The sequence below is a fragment of the Dipodomys merriami genome, unplaced genomic scaffold, assembly GCF_024711535.1.
Source record: "Dipodomys merriami isolate MVZ:Mamm:240054 unplaced genomic scaffold, mDipMer1.0.p SCAF_28, whole genome shotgun sequence".
NCBI lineage: Eukaryota > Metazoa > Chordata > Mammalia > Rodentia > Heteromyidae > Dipodomys > Dipodomys merriami.
The window spans coordinates 10,596,780-10,613,621 of NW_027204270.1; the positions used below are offsets into that span (position 1 = coordinate 10,596,780).

Consider the following 16,842-nt stretch of genomic DNA (forward strand, 5'->3'; position numbering starts at 1 on the left):
AGTTTTCTCTGTGAAGTATTTGATGAAAGTTTCTCATCTCATCAACAATTGTGAGGTGTTACTTCATCAATGATAACATCATTTCTGGACTCAGAAAGATATTCATTTCTTTAATTTATACTTCTCAGACAGTGTTTCAGCTACCTACTAATTATTTAACCCTTGTTGGTTGCATAGAGAACTACTAGTCCCATTCTGTACATAATTTATCTTTTTCTTTTGGTAATACTGGGGTCTGAACTGAGGGCCTCAGGCTTGCTAAGCAGGCATTTGAGCCACTCCTCATCCCCTTTAAGTATTGGTTATTTTCACCATAGGGTCTTCACTTTATGCCTAGGTTAGCTTAGATTATGATCTTACTATTTGTGCTTCCTTTTTTTTTTTGTCAGTCGTGGGGCTTGAACTCTGGGCTTGGGTGCTATCCCTGGGCTCTTCAGCTCAAGGCAAGTGCTCTATTGTTTAAGCCACAGTGTCATTTCGGTTTTCTAGTGGTTTATGGAGATAAGAGTCTCACGGACTTTCCTGCCTAGGCTGGCTTTGAACCGTGATCCTCAGATCTCAGCCTCCTGAGTAGCTAGGATTACAGACGTGAGCCACCAGCGCCTGGCTTTGTACTTCTTTTTGCTACAGGAATGCCATGACAGGCATGCCCAGCCATGGACTGAGATTAATGTTAATGGCCTGCCTGGTCTCAAACCAGTGTCTGATCTGCCTCCCAGGTGTCTAGGAGTCCTAGTTTGAGCCACCTCATATGCAGCTTCTTTTTATATTTTTTTCTTTTCAAAGACTTTTCATAACAAAGAACTTTTCCTCTTTTCCTTTACAAATGATCTTTAAAAATACTGGATTTGGGGCTGAGAAGGTGGCTCAGTAGTAGAGTGCTTGCCTTGCATGCATGAGGCCCTGGGTTCAATTCCTCAGCACCACATAAACAGAAAAAGCCAGAAGTGGAGCTGTGGCTCAAGTGGCAGAACACTAGCCTTGAGCTGAAGAGCTGAGGGACAGTGCCCAGGCCCAGAGTTCAGGGCCCATGACTGGCAAAAAAAAGAAAATAAATTAAAAAAAATTGGATTTATGAAGGCATAACTCAAAAATGACAAGTATGTACAATTATGCATATATTGGACACATTTGATTTTTTCATTATTTTGGTTTTATGAGAGAGTCTTTTTTTTAATTGTGAAAATACTATATAGAAGGGTTACAATTACATGGGCAAAATAATGAGTACATGTCTTATCAAGCATTGTTGCCTCCTCCTTTGTTGCCCCTTCCCATCCCTTCCTATCTCCCCCCCCCCACTCCAACCCAGACAGAGTCTTGGCATGTAACCCAGGCTGATCTTGAACTTGTGATATTCCTGCCTCACTCTCTTTAATGCTGTGTGTGCTACCACGCCTGTCAATAAATTTTAACACACTCGGGAAACAATCATTACAATCAAGAGAATGAATAGTATCCTGTATTTGTTTTCTATGACTACTCTGAAAAAATCAGCAGGAGCCTTTTAAAAGCAGAAATTTGGATAGAAAGTGTGGCTCACAGATACAATGACTATCAAGCAAGTGTGAAGCCCTGATTTCAAACTGTACTCTCAGAAACAAAACAAAAGAAACATAACACAAGCTGGGTGCTGGTTAATCCTAGCTACTCAGTAGGCTGAGATCTGGAGATCATGGTTCAAGAGAGTCTAGACAAAAAATAAAAATAAAAAAAAGAAAGTCCAGGTAAGTAAGTCCATGATACTTTTTTTTTTTTTTGTGGTTGGTTGTGGGTCTTGAACTCTTGGCCCTTGTGCTGTCCCTCAGCTCATCTGTTCAATGCTAGCATTCTACCCTTTGAGCCACAGAGCCACTTTCAGTTTTCTGGTGTTTTACTGGAGATAAGAGTTTCACAGACTTTCCTGCGTGGGCTAGCTTTGAACCGCAATCCTCAGATCTCAGCCTCCTGAGTAGCTAGAATTACAGGTGTGAGCCACCGGCGCCCAGCTTAAAGCAGGCTCTTATCTTCAATTAACCACCAGAAAACTGGAAGTAGCACTGTAGCTTAAGTGGTAGAGTGCTGGCCTTGAGCTGAAAAGCTGATGGACAGTGCCCAGGCCCAAAATTCAAGCCCTATGACTGACAAAAAAAAAAAAAAAAAAGAAAAAAAAAGAAGAGGTTATATTTAACATTTACCGGGACTAACAATCAGAATTCAGCTTTGCAGAGAATGTAATTCTTTGCACAACAAACCCTATCGTATTTTCTCATGTCTTTAAATTCATCCTCCATAACTTAAGGTGTACATTGATTTTTTTTTCCCCCCTTGGGGTTTGAACTCTGGGCCTAGGTGCTGTCCTTGAGCTTTTTTGCCCAAGGCTAGCAGTTTACCACTTGGGCCACAGCTCCCTCCACTCTGGCTTTTTGCTGGTTAACTGGAGATAAGAGACTCAAGGGAGGTGGATACTGGTGGCTCACATCTGTAATTCTTCTGCTCAGGAGGCTGAGATCTGAAGATCCAGGTTCAAAGCCAGCCCAGGCAGCAAAGACCATAAGACTCTTATCTCCAATAAACCACCAGAAAACCAGAAGTGGCGCTGTGGCTCAAGTGGTAGAGCGCTCGCCTTGGGCTGAAGAGCTGAGGGACAGAGCCCAAGCCTAGAGTTCAAGCCCCATGATGGACAAAAAAAAAAAAAAAAAAAAAGACTCCAGGGGCTGGGAATGTGGCTTAGTGGTAGACTGCCTGCCTAGCATGGATGAAGCCCTGGGTTCAATTCCTCAGTACCACATAAAAAGAAAAAGCTGGAAGTGGCACTGTGGCACAAGTGGTAGAGTGTTAGCCTTGAGCAGAAGCTCAGGGACAGTGCCCAGCCCCTGAGTTGAAGCCCCAGGACTGCCAAAAAAAAAAAAAGCCTCAGAGGTTTTACTGCCTGTCTTTGAACAGAGATCCTCAGATCTCAGCATTGTGAACAGCTAGGATTACGGGTATGAGCCATTTGTACCCAGCTTCACTGATCTATCTCTCTTTTTTTTTTTTTTTTTGTCGGTCATGGGGCTTGAACTCTGGGCTTAGGCACTGTCCCTGAGCTTCTGCTCAAGGCTAGCACTCTACCACTTGTGCCACAGTGCCACTTCCAGCTTTTTCTGTTTATGTGGTACTGAGAAATTGAACCCAGGGCTTCATCCATGCTAGGCAAGCAGTCTACCACTAAGCCACTTTCCCAGCCCCTTGAGTAGCTAGGATTACAGGCGTGAGCCACGGTCGCCTGGCTTCCAGTATTTTTTTTAATTCAAAGTAATTATTGAGATTCACCAAGTTGTGACTTTGTAATTAGTTCTTTTTATTCCTGAGTACTGTTTCCTTGCATAAATATGCCACAAATTATCCATTTACCTATTGACAAATATTTGAGCTGCTTCCAGTTTTGCCTATAGCAGTAAATGGACTGGCTGGATCACAAATATACTTATGTTCAATTTTGAAAGAAACTGCCATTCAGAGCTTTATGTTCTTCCTCATCTTTCTTGTTCATGGGTGGTGCTCTACCACTTTAGCCATGCTTTCTAGCATTTTACTGGCTAAATGGAAATGGAGTCTCACAGACTTTTTTGCTTTCTGCCTGGGCTTGTTTCAAGACTTGATTCTCCATGTCTCAGCCTTCTGAGCAGCTAGGATTATAGGCATGAGTCACCACATACTCTACATCATAATTTTTTTCAAATGAGTTTTTTTTTTTTACTGTATTAGATGTATAAGGGAGAGTTCCTTTGTGACATTTCCATACATGCACATAACTCTCAGCCTTCTGAGCAGCTAGGATTATAGGCATGAGTCACCACATACTCTACATCATAATTTTTTTCAAATGAGTTTTTTTTTTTTACTGTATTAGATGTATAAGGGAGAGTTCCTTTGTGACATTTCCATACATGCACATAACTCTCACATAATCCTCTACTCACTTCAAAAAGAACACCTTAAATTGTTCGTCTCATTTATGCAAAAAAAACTATATTCATCTTCATTTATCCTATATGATCTCCTGATTCCCACTGATATCCATCAACTTCCAACAGAGCCTGTTTTGCTAGATTCTTTTTTTTTTTTTTTTTGCCTGCTTATGTGGTGCTGAGGAATAGAACCCAGGGCCTCATGCATGCAAGGCAAGCATGCTACCACTGAGCCACCTTCCCAGCCCAGAGCCTGTTTTAGTTTCTTGTTGTTCATTTTATATATGCGTGTGTATATGTGTGCAAGTGTGCACACGTGTGTGCATTAATTATACCAAGGGACTTCACATGGTTTAAGCTGTTTTTCTAAAGTACTGCTATTATTTACATTCCTACCATTGAAGTATGAGAATTCAGTGGCTTCTCATCCTCAGCAGTTCTTGGTATACTGTTTAATTTTAGTCAGAAGTGGTAGTGCATGCCTACAACCCCTCGTATTTGAGAGTCTGAGAAAGGAGGCTGTTCAAGGCCAGTCTAGAAAATATAGCAAGATCCTGCCTCAAACAAAAGCAACAGCAAGGGGCTGGGAAGGTAGTTCAGTGGTAAAGTGCTTGCCTTGTGCATGAGGCCCTGGGTTTGATTCCTCAGCACTACATAAGCAAAAAGCCAGAAGTGGCACTGTGGCTCAAGTGGTAGAGCTGAAGAGCTGAAGGACAGTGCCCAGGCCCAGAGTTTAGGCCCCACGACCAAAAAGAAAAAAACCAATAGCAAAATAAATTATTTAATTTTAGCCACTCTAGTAGATTTATAGAGGTATTTCATGCGTATTTTACAATAGTCCCTATTTTGCCATGTTCTTGCTTTCAGTTACCCTGTCAACCAAGACCCCAAAATATTAAACAGTAAATTCTAAATGTAGCTAATTCATAGACTTTAAGCTGCATGCTGTTCTGAAATCTTGAGCTGTTCTACTCTGTTCCACATGGGACACAGTCATCCCTTTGTGCAGCACAACCCACACTGTGTGTATTATCCATCCTTTTAATTATTAGCCATCTATATTATCGGGTTGACTGTCAAGTTGTTGTGGTGCTGGTGTTTCATTAACCCTTACTTTACTTAATAATGGTCACGAAATGCAAGACGAGTTGGACCAGTAATTTCTATCTGCTAACAAAGACAAAATGCTTCCAAGTGAGAAAATGTAACTGTATTACATTACAGTACAAAATTGCTTTTTTTTTCCCCCCCCAGTCAGGGGGCTGGAACTCAGGGCCTGGACACTGTCCTTGAGCTTTTTCACTCAAGGCTAGTGCTCTAGCACTTTAAGCCACAGTTCTACTTACAGTTTTTCTGGAGGTTAACTGTAAGAGTCTTACAGACTTTCTTGCTTGGGCTGGCTTTGAACTGCAATCCTCAGATCTCAGCCTCCTGAGTAGTTAGGATTATAGGCATTGAGCCATTAGCTCCTGGCTAATTGTTCTGTTTTATCACCAGCTATTGTTGATGTTAATATACTTACTTGATGAATTAAACATTATCATAAATATGTATACAGGGGAAAAATACTACATATGGAGTTTGGTACTATCTCAAGTGTTAAGCATCCCCTGAGAATGTGGGGAGAATATTTTATTTTGGGATGAACTTTTTGGTTTTCAATTTGCTTGCTTGGCTGGTGTTCCACCACTTGAGACATGCCTTTAGCTGGCTTTCTGCTGGTTATTTTGGAGAGTAGATTCTCCAGATCTATCTCCTAAGTATATAGGATTACAGGCATGAATCACTGGCCACAGATTTTTTTTGTTTCTTTTTTTTCTTTTTCTTTCTTTTTTGGGGCTTGAACATAGGGTCTAGACGCTGTCCCTGCACCTCTTTGTGTTCAAAGCTAGCACTCTACTATTCTGAGCTACAGTGCTACTTCTGGCTTTTCTCAGTAGTTTATTGTAGATAAGAGTTTCATAGGGCTGGGAAGGCGGCTCAGTGGAAGAATGCTTGCCTTGCATGCATGAGGCCCTGGGCTCTATTCCTCAGCACCACATAAGCAGGAAAAGCCAGAAGTGGCACTGTGGCTCAAGTAGTCGAGAACATACATGCCTTGAGCTAAAGAGCTGAGGGACAGCACCCAGGCCCAGAGTTCAAGACCCATGACCGATTAAGAAAAATTATTTTAGTGTAACAAGGATAAGGTAGGGAAAAATGGAGAAGTGAAAGAAACATTTACTACTTTAAACGCAGGAAATGGAAATTGGGAGTTAAAGACTTGAGACCTTTATTCTTAAACAATCTCCCAATTTTGGTAGGTTATAGGGCTTAAACTCAGGCCCTGAGCCTTTTTGCTCAAGGCCAGTGCAAGCCACAGTTCAGTTCTGGTTTTCTGGTGGTTATTTGGAGATGAGTCTCATAGACTTTCCTGCTTTGAAGTGTGATCCTGATATCTCAGCCTCCTGAGAAGGCAGGATTATAGGCGTGAACCACTAGTACCTGGCTCAATCCCAAATCTTGATATTCTCTTGCTGAAACTCTAAAAGGGCCACTGTTCTGGCAGAATGTAATCTTGGCCAATACTAGTTACCAAATTATGACAGCTAGATCCCAAAAGAAAGAGAAGGGCAACATAATTCAGTCTGTTTCTGTGGATTTGTACATCAGCCACTCACAAAATCAAGACATGCACTGTGGGATTAACAAACTAGTTATTTGCCACTGGTAGTAAAGCTGAGCATGGGATCTGGTATGGTAGAGGGTGGAGCAAGTAACCCTTTTCTGTGGTCAATCAGGTTGACAGCAAGGCCCATTTGTTTCCTCACTCTCCAGCTAAGTTCAATTTAAAACTGAGAATCAAGCATTAGCTGTCTTGAGCATGAACAGATAAGTCTCATCATTAGTAATAAGCACTAGTAATAAGCATTAATAATGATGAAGATGACTTTACCAGGAAGAGCAACTAATTAGAAGGAAGGGCTATGATGCCAAATACTGAAAAAGTACTTTAAGATTTCTCACAAAAGTGGAAATGGAGGTGATGACAAAAAAACTTTAAAGCCGGGTGTTGGTGGTTCATACTTGTAATCCTAGCTCCTCAGGAGGCTGAAATCTGAGGATTGCATTTCTAAGCCTTTCCCAGCCTGTCTGTGAGACTCTTATCTCTAATTAACCACAAGAAACCAGAAGTGGTGCTGTGGCTCAAGTGGTAGAGTGCTAACCTTGAGCACAAAGAGGTTCAGGGACTGCATCCAGGTCTTGAGTTCATACCCACACTGACAAATAAATAAATAAATAAATAAATGTGCTTTTTACCATTTTGCCCAAAGTTAAAATAATTGTGATTTTTGGGAAAATTACATTAGTCTGTCTGTCTTTCTTTCTTTCTTTTCTTTCTTTCTTTTTTTTTTTTGGTGCTGGGACTGGGGCTCAAACTCAAGGTCTTGCTCTCTGGCTTGGCTTTTTTGCTCAAGGTTGATGCTCTAATAATCAATAAAACCCAATGATCAATAAAGTAAACATGAATGTTAACCCTCTTCTAGGCAAAGGGTATATATACTCTTACAACCTGAGCCACACCTTCACTTATTAGTCTTTCTTTTTAGCAGATATTTCTGATCATCTTTTTGCTGGTAATCCATTTGTATCTACATTCTTGGGCAGCCTAATTTGTCTTTTGCCACTGGATTTTATTTTTAATAGCTTTACTAGGTCTTGCAGGACCAACAAAAGGAGAAAACAGACAGTATCTGTATGACTTCAGAAGTGTTTGATGAACTAGAATAGTGATTCAAGCAATGCATGCCATTACCTCAGCCATGAGCTCCTAGATGGGGAGGCCAGGTGGGTAGGCTTAAAGTGCAGGCAGCTTCTCAGGCAGGACAAGAAGCCTGCTGACCACTGCTAAACCATGGGAGAGGAAAGGTCTTGCTCAGCATGACCATGAAGCCCAAAAGTTCTTTATTTTTACACAAGGGGAAAAAAAAAAAAGCTTTGCAAATTTATTCTGATAGAAAAATTATTTTTGGGGCTAGGAAGGTGGCTCAGTGGTAGAGTGCTTGCCTCGCATGCATGAGGCCCTGGGTTCGATTCCTCAGCACCACATAAGCAGAAAAAGTCGGAAGTGGCACTGTGGCTCAAGTGGTAGAGCGCTAGCCTTGAGCTGAAGAGCTGAGGGGCAGCACCCAGGACCAGAGTTCAAGCCCCACAATCGACAGAAAAAAAAAAAAAAAGAAAAATTATTTTTGTTTTCCCCCTACAGTGACTAAAACTATGCAAATGTATTCCAAAGGTCAGTATAAAATTGCCCTCAGACACTGGCAATCTGAATAGTGGACAGAACAGGTAAGTTCCCTACTCTGGGTGAAGGGATGAGATGGGATGGCATGGGCAATACAAGCAAGTAAATGAGAACAGGTGAAAACACTCAGAAACTTAGCATGAGGAAACAACTGGAAAATTCAGATTTAGGGGCATTCTACAAAACAAATGGCCTATAATCTTTTTATTTGCGGGGTCCAGTCGTGGGGCCTGAACTCTGGGCCTGGGCTCTGTCCCTCAGCTCTTCAGCTCAAGGCTAGTGCGCTACCACTTGAGCCATAGCACCACTTCTGGCTATTTTTTGTTTTTTTTTCTGCGTATGTGGTCCTGAGGAATCGAACCCAGGGCCTCATGCATGCAAGGCAAGTGCTCTACCATTGAGCCACCTTCCCAGCCCTGTGGCCTATAATCTTAAAAAAATGATAATGTCTTAAAAGAAAACAAAATGGGGGCTGGGAAGGTGGCTCAGTGGTAGAGCACTTGCCTTGCATGCCTGAGGCCCTGGGTTCAATTCCTCAGCACCACATAAGCAAAAAGAAAAAAGCCGGAAGTGGCACTGTGGCTCAAGAGGTAGAGTGCTAGCCTTGAGCTGATGAGCTGAGGGACAGCACCCAGGCCCAGAGTTCAGACCCCACAACTGGACCCCCCCCAAAAAAATGGCTATGGAATTTCTTCTAATTAAAGGAAACCAAAGGGCTATGACAACTAATACAAACGGTTACTTTAGACTCAAATCCAGATTGGGGAAAAAAAAAAAGCCTGCTAGAATATTACTGGGAGCTGGATGAGTAGAATACCACTGTGTAATACCAGCACTTGGGAAGCAGAAGCAGGAAGACCGAATTCAATGCCAGCCTGGGTTATATTGCATGAACTTATGAAAAAAGACCAACTTCTCCCCACTTTACCCCCTACAAAAATAAAACAACCAACCAAATTAAACCTAGGATGATTGGTAAAATTGAATACATATGGTTTACTAGACATAATTATATTGCCTTTTTTTTTTTTTGCCAGTCCTGGGGCTTGAACTCAGGGCTTGGGTTCTGTCCCTGAGCTTCTTGTGCTCAAGGCTAGCTCTCTACCATTGAGCCACAAAATCACTTCCGGCTTTTTCTGTTTATGTGGTACTGAAGCTTCATCCATGCTAGGCAAGCAGTCTACCACTACTAAGCCACATTCCCAGCCCTATATTGCCATTCTAATATAAAATTACTTCAATTTGTTATGTATACTATAGGTATGATAAAAGAATATCCCCCCCTTTTTTTTGGTTGGTAATGGGACTTGAACTCTGGGCCTGGACGCTGTCCCTCAGCTCTTTCAGCTCAAGGCTAGCGCTCTACCACTTGAGCCACTGTGTCACTTCTGGTTTTCTGGTGGTTTATTGAAGATAAGAGTCTCATGGAAGGCTGGGAAGGTGGCTCAGTGGCAGAGTGCTTGCCTTGCATGCATGAGGCCCTGAGTTCGATTCCTCAGCACCACATAAACAGAAAAAGCCAGAAGTGGCACTGTGGCTCAAGTGGTAGAGTGCTAACCTTGAGCTGAAGAGCTGAGGGTCAGCGCCCAGGCCCAGAGTTCAGGCCTCACGACCGGACCCAAAAAAAAAAAAAAAAAAGAGTCTCATGGACTTTCCTGTCCAGGCTGGCTTTGAACAGGTATCCTCAGATCTCAGCCTCCTGAGTAGCTAGGATTATAGGCATGAGCCACAAGTGCCTGGCAAGAATATCCTTCTTTATAGATTACATGCTAAAGTAGTACGGAGTAAAGAATCACAATATCTGCAAGTATGTTTCTCCATCTCTTTCTCTGTATTTCTCTCAGTCAGAGTTTCACATATAGCACAAGCTGGTTTCAAACTGGCTCTTCCTTCCCAGCCTTCCAAGTGCTGGAATTTTTTTTTTTTTTTGGGTCCGGTCGTGGGGCCTGAACTCTGGGCCTGGGCGCTGTCCCTCATCTCTTCAGCTCAAGGCTAGCGCTCCACCACTTGAGCCACAGCACCACTTGCGGCTTTTTTCTTTTTGCTTATGTGGTGCTGAGGAATCGAACCCAGGGCCTCAGGCATACAAGGGAAACACTCTACCACTGAGCCAACTTCCCAGCCCTAAGTGCTGTAATTTTAAGCATGTACCACCATACCTGACCTGTAATTTATTGTCAAATGGTTCAGGGAAAAATATATGTGCATACAGACAGGGAACACAATAACAAATAAAGAAAATATGAATGTTCACATTCTTCTAGGTCAAAGATATATACTCTTAAAACTTTTCTGTAAGTGGTGCTGTAGCTCAAGTGGTAGAGCGCTCGCCTTGAGTTGAAGAGCTGAGGGACAGCGCCCAGGCCCAGAGTTCAAGCCCCACGGCCGACCAAAAAAAAAAAAAAAAACAAAACCAACAACACAAAACTTTTCTGTAAATGTCAAACTATTCATTTATTTTTGGTAGTATTGGAATTTGCCCTCAGGCCTGCCTGGCTTGTTTCTTTGGTTTGCACTCTACCATCTGATCCATACCTCTAACTCTGCTTCCCTCCTTACCTCCCCACCCCCGCCACCCTGTCCCTACTGGTTCTGGGGCTTGAACTTAGAGCCTGGGTACTGTCCCTGTGTTTTGTTTTGTTTTTTTTTGTTTTTGTTTTTGTTTTTACTCAAGGCTAGCATTCTATCACTTTAGACACAGCTCCATTTTCCACTTTTTGTGGTGAATTGGAGATAACTGTCTCATGGACTTTCCTCCCCGGGCTAGCTTTGAACCACAATCCTCGGTTCTCAGCCTCCTTAATAAGTAGGATTATAGGTTGAGCCACTGGCACCAGGCTCAATTTTTTTGTTTTTGTTGGTTGAGGGATCTGAACTCTAGGCCTAGGTGCTGTCCCTCAGCTCTTTAGCTCTGGGCTAGCTCTCCTCTCTACCACTTGAGCCACAGTGCCATTTCTGGCTTTTTCTGCTTACGTGGTGCTGAGGAATTGAACCCAGGGCCTCATGCATGCAAGGCAAGCACTCTACCACTGACCCACCTTCCCAGCCCTCAAAAAAAAATTTTTTTTTTGCCGATCATGGGGCTTGAACTCTGGACCTGAATGCTGACCCTCAGCTCTTCAGCTCAAGGTGAGCGCTCTACCACTTGAACTACAGTGCCAACTTCCAGCTTTCTGGTGGTTAATTGGAGATGTGGACTTTCCTGCCTGAGCTGGCTTTGAATGCAATTCTTTTATTTTATTTTATTTTTTTATTTTTTGGGTCCGGTCGTGGGGCCTGAACTCTGGGCCTGGGTGCTGTCCCTCAGCTCTTCAGCTCAAGGCTAGCACTCTACCTCTTGAGCCACAGCGCCACTTCCGTTTTTTTTTTTTTTTTGCTTATGTGGTGCTGAGGAATCAAACCCAGGGCTTGTGGTGTGCAAGGCAGGCACTCTACCACTGAGCCACCTTCCCAGCCCCTTGAATGCAATTCTTAGATCTCAGCCTCCTGAGTAGGCAGGAAGTGGCACTGTGGCTCAAGTGGTAGAGAGCTAGCCTTGAGCAGAGAGGCTCAGGACAGAGTCCTGCTGAGTTCAAGCCCCGGAACAGCAAAAAAAAAAAAAAAAGAAAGAAAGAAAGAAAGAAAGAAAGAAAGAAAAGAATATATCCACATACAAATACCAAATCTCAAAATCTTAAATATAAAGGGCCAATCTAGAAGTTTTGGTGCCACAAAGAACATCTAACAAACCAATGTTCGGACTGGAAATATGTGAGTTAGGAACACAGAGTAAGACGAGGCCTCTATATCCTTTCTCTCTAATTACCTTGAATTTCAACAGCTGTCAGATCACAGGTCATAGAGACTAAGTAATCTTTGTGTTTAAGTGGCCAAGAATGGTTTTAGGATCCAAAAATTGTTTACAGGAAGAAAAAAGGGCCATACTTGTCTCTATATGCAACATACACAGTAAAGCCGGATGTTAAAAAGTGAGGAAATAATGTATTTTAATTAACGGATACCTTCAGTTAATTAATTCACAGGGAGTAGGGCAAGAAGTCTATCTTTTTACTCTTTCCCTTGTGAGAATTGTCGGTACCAAGCAAACACCTGTCATGGCAACTGGACTATTAATGAATGTTGTATATGCGGGATGCTGGCCAGCATTTAGTTTCCTGTAATTTGGTTCCAGCTGACTTGAGAACTACACTAACATTTTGAAAGGAAGCAGTTACATGGAACAAGTGGAATACAGAAAAAGAAAAGTTAAGTGTGAGTAACTGGGTTGGCATTTCATGGTTTAGGAACTGGATAAAAAAACGTGACAGGCTGGCCGGGCATTGGTGGCTCATGCCTGTAATCCTAGCTACTCAGGAGGCTGAGATCTGAGGATCGAGGTTCAAAGCCAGCCTGGGCAGGAGAGACCGTGAGACTCTTATCTCCAATAAACCACCAGAAAACCGGAAGTGACGCTGTAGCTGGTAGAGCCCTTGCCTTGAGCTGAAGAGCTGAGGGACAGCACCCAGGCCCAGAGTTCAAGCCCCACGACCGACCAAAAAAAAATAGTGAAAGGGGCTGGGAAGGTGGCTCAGTGGTAGGGTGCTTGCCTTGCATGCATGAGGCCCTGGGTTCGATTCCTCAGCACCACATAAACAAAAAGAAAAAAGCCAGAAGTCGTGCTGTGGCTCAAGTGGTAGAACACTAGCCTTGAGCTGAAGAGCTGAGAGACAGAGCCCAGGCCCACAGTTGAGGCCCCACGACCGGACCCAAAAAAAAAAAAAAGAAAAAAAAAGTGACAGCAGAGGCTTCCTAATGTCCCAGAAATTATCCTGACTTCTTTAGCAACTTTTGCAAAACCATGTATCTTACTCAGTGATTTCTAATTCCTAAATTTCCAAATTCTTAGAGCATATTTGTACTTTTTGGGCTGGGAAGGTGGCTCAGTGGTAGGGTGCTTGCCTTGCATGCATGAGGCCCTGGGTTTGATTCCTCAGCACCATATAAGCAAAAAGCAAAAAGCCGGAAGTGGCGCTGTGGCTCAAGTGGTAAAGCGCTAGCCTTGAGCTGAAGAGCTGAGGGACAGCGCCCAGGCCCAGAGTTCAGGCCCCATGACCAGACCCCTCCCCCCCCCAAAAAATTGTACTTCTTAAAAGGATGATAGCTACTCAGGCAGCTGAGATCTGAGGATCATGGTTCAAAGCCAGCCTGGGCAGGAAAGTCTGTGAGACTCTTATCTCCAGTTAACCACCAGAAAACTGGAAGTGGTGCTGTGGCTCAAGTGGTAGAGTGCTAGCCTTGAGCTGAAGAGCTCAGGAACAACACCCAGGCCCAGAGTTCCAGCCCCATGACTGACAAAAATAAAAAACAAAAAAAGATGATAAATAAATTATCTCCCACAAAATGTCTAACACACATTCCAGCACAATCAAACTCAGCCCATCTAAGCAAAGGCCTACCGGATTAGTGTGTTCCCAATCTGGTGCCGTATTTCATTCCACTCCTCCTTGCTTTTATGAGGCCAAGAATTCAAGTTCAACTCTGGTTCACTGGGTCTGTGGTTCAACTTCATTGCCAGTGTGTCCTTCCTCTTCACTTTGTTAGCCAGAGCACCTGTAAACAAGAGGGAGAACAAAATGAAGAAGTACAAAGCCAACAGCTACCAATAGCCTGACCTAATGTAGAGTGAGGCAAGAATCTGAATGAATCCAACTTCCCACTTGACTTACGATTCAGTCAGGAGACTGGAGGTAGCTCAACTTGTAGAATATAATCTAGCAAGCACAAAGTCCTTCGTTTAATCTCTAATACTAACAAAATTAATTAAATAAATAATAATTAACGTAATAAATAATTCAGCTAAACACAGGAGGAGGTGGGAAAACTGAAGTCATCCAAAAGTCATCAGAAAGATGACTCAGACAGGCAAGGGATCTTCTTCCCTCTTCCACCAGCCTTTTACATTTTCCTTTTAGAGTTGTTAGGCTTGGGACAGGCATCATAATTAAAGCATAAACGCTTTCAAATTAAAACACCCATAATCCTTTTCTTTAATTGAAGTCATGTATCAGTGCACACCAGCTAATTTATGTTTTTCATTTGTTTTGTGCTAATATTGGGGCTTGAACTCAGAGACATGCACTCTAGCTACTATACTTTTAACTCAAGGCTGGTACTCTACCACTTGAGCCATACCTTCAGTTGTTTCATGGATTTATCTGCCTAGCTTTGAACCTCAATCCTCAGTTCTTAGCAACCAGTGCCTGGATTCCTTTCCTTTTTGTCTCTCCTTTCGCGCGCGTGTTTGCGCGCGCGCGCGAGTGCTTCAACACAGGGCCTGGGTGCTGTCTCTTAGCTTTTTCACCCAAGACTGGTGTTCTATCATTTGAGCCATACTTCCACTTCTTTTTTTCCCCCAGTACTGGAGCTTGAATTCAGGGCCTGAGCACTGTACCTAAGTTTCTTTTTTCAAGGCTAGTGCTCTACTACTTGAGCCACAGTGCCACTTCTGTTTTTTTCTGCTTATGTGGTGCTGAGGAATGGAACCCAGGGCTACATGCATGCGAGGCAAGCACTTTACCACTAAGCCACCTTCTACCACGAGCCACCTTCCCAGCCCCCCTAATGTGTTTTTAAAGCTGCATTTCCACTTCTTGAATCATAATACCATTATTCACAAAGACTGTAGACATAAACAGTTTTTTCTTTGTCCTATGACAATAAGTTCATTATATTGAAACAAGGTATCACTTCTGTCTTTTCAATTTAGCTCATGTACCAGTTTTCCTCTACTCCGTATTCTTTAACATCTATCATCAAGGTGAATTTATTTATTTATTTTTTGGTGTTGGGAATTAAATCCAAGGCCTTATGCATGCTAACCATGTGCTCTGTGGCTGATCTATACTCCCACGATTGGGTGAACAGTTTACAAATAAAATTTTTTTTGAATGACCCAATCTCTGTGGCTCCCACTCATGGCTTATTTCAACAGAGGTATAATAAGCAGGAGCTAGTACTCTGTAGAGCTTCCAACACCTAGAAGACTCAGTGGAAGAGGGGGGTCTGTTTTTATCCATCTTGTTCTTGCTAAGACCAGCATGTAGCTTTAGCTGTAACAGGATTGTTTCTTTTGCTGTTCCCCCTCTTTCTTACTCTGATGGCTTTCATCCTCATCCTCTTCGTCTCGGTACTGAATGGGACCCTCTGAATCTGAGTCACTCTCTTTTTCTTCTTCTTCCTCTTGCAGACACTGTGGTAATTTAGGAATAGGTGAGGTAGATGTTGTATCTTCAACAAGTGTCAATGGGCCGGTTTGCTCCTCTTCTTCATCGTCTGGACTAACAAATTAACATAATTTTATTTTCAGAAACAATGAGGATACAAATGCAAGACAAAGTAGTGAAATATCTATGGAAAGTACACTAATAAAACTTATAAATCCCTCTCCTTAACAATCTTTTTTTTTTTTCCTGGTCCTCAGGCTTGAACTCAGGGCTTGGGTGCTATTCCTGAGCTGCTTTTTGTTCAAGGCTAGTGCTCTACCACTTGAGCCACAGCATCACTTCTGGCTTATTTTACTGGAGATAAGAATCTCTTGGTGCGAGTGGCTCATGCCTATAATCCTAGCTATTCAGGAGGCTGAAATCTGAGGATCATGGTTAGAAGCCAGATGAGGGAGAAAAGTCCATGAGACTCTCATCTCCAATTAACCACCAGAAGTGGTAGAGTGCTAGCCTTGAACTTAAAAGCTCAGGGACAGCACCCAGGCCCAGAGTTCAAGCCCATGACCAACAACAACAACAAGAAGAAAAAAGAAAAGAAACTAAGATTTGGTCCATTTATGAATCTTGTGCGAGACTAGTGTATGGAAATGGCATCAGTGGGCAACAGAACAATATTGGAATGCTGGCAAGACAAGAAACAGTACCATCATGTAGGAAGCCTTAAAACAAATTTAAGTAATGACTGTTTAGTAGAGAAATACAAGTCTTCTCTCCCAAGGGTTTGTCTCCCAAGGGTTGGCCATGTACATTTTCTTTTCTTTTTTGTTTTTTTTTGCCTGTTGTGGGTCTGGGCGCTGTCCCTCAGCTCTTCAGCTCAAGGCTAGCACTCTACCACTTGAGCCACAGTTCCACTTCCAGCTTTTTCTGCGTATGTGATGCTGAGGAATTGAACCCAGGGCAAGGCAAGCACTCTACCACTGAGCCACCTTCCCAGCCCCTGGCCATGTACATTTTCATATCTAACATTTGGTAAAAAATAAACTTGTATAATGGCCACAAAAAAAAAAATCCAGTAGGATAAACAAGTCCAAATTCTAGAAAAAAAAAAAAAAGTCCAAAAATGTTTGGTGTAGGTCCTGTGGGGCTTGAATTCAGGGCCTGGGTACTGTCCTTGAGCTTTATGCCTCAAGGCAAGGTTCTACCACTTGAGCCACAGCTCCACTTCTGGCTTTTTGGTGATTAATTGGATATGAGAGTCTCATGTGGGGCTGGGAAGGTGGCTCAGTGGTAGAGTGCTTGCCTAGCATGCATGAGGCCCTGGGTTCCATTCCTCAGTACCATATAAGCAGAAAAAGCCAGAAGTGGCTCTGGGGTTCAAGTGGTAGACCATTACCTTTAAGCTGAAGAGCTGAAGGACAGTGCC

The 16,842-nt window shown here is 42.8% G+C and overlaps 1 protein-coding gene across 8 annotated transcripts in view; it reads right to left on the bottom strand.

The window, feature by feature from the left end:
• The window catches only part of Phactr4 (phosphatase and actin regulator 4), a 96,339-nt gene that overhangs the window by 12,415 nt on the left and 67,082 nt on the right, over nucleotides 1–16,842 (bottom strand). For all 8 annotated transcript variants that reach the window (XM_070037490.1, XM_070037485.1, XM_070037484.1 and 5 more), the window contains 2 exons: nucleotides 15,349–15,533; nucleotides 13,653–13,806 (listed from right to left, as the gene is read on the bottom strand). In XM_070037490.1, the coding sequence (XP_069893591.1) occupies nucleotides 13,653–13,806; nucleotides 15,349–15,533 (339 nt within the window). The remainder of the gene's footprint in view (nucleotides 1–13,652; nucleotides 13,807–15,348; nucleotides 15,534–16,842) is intronic.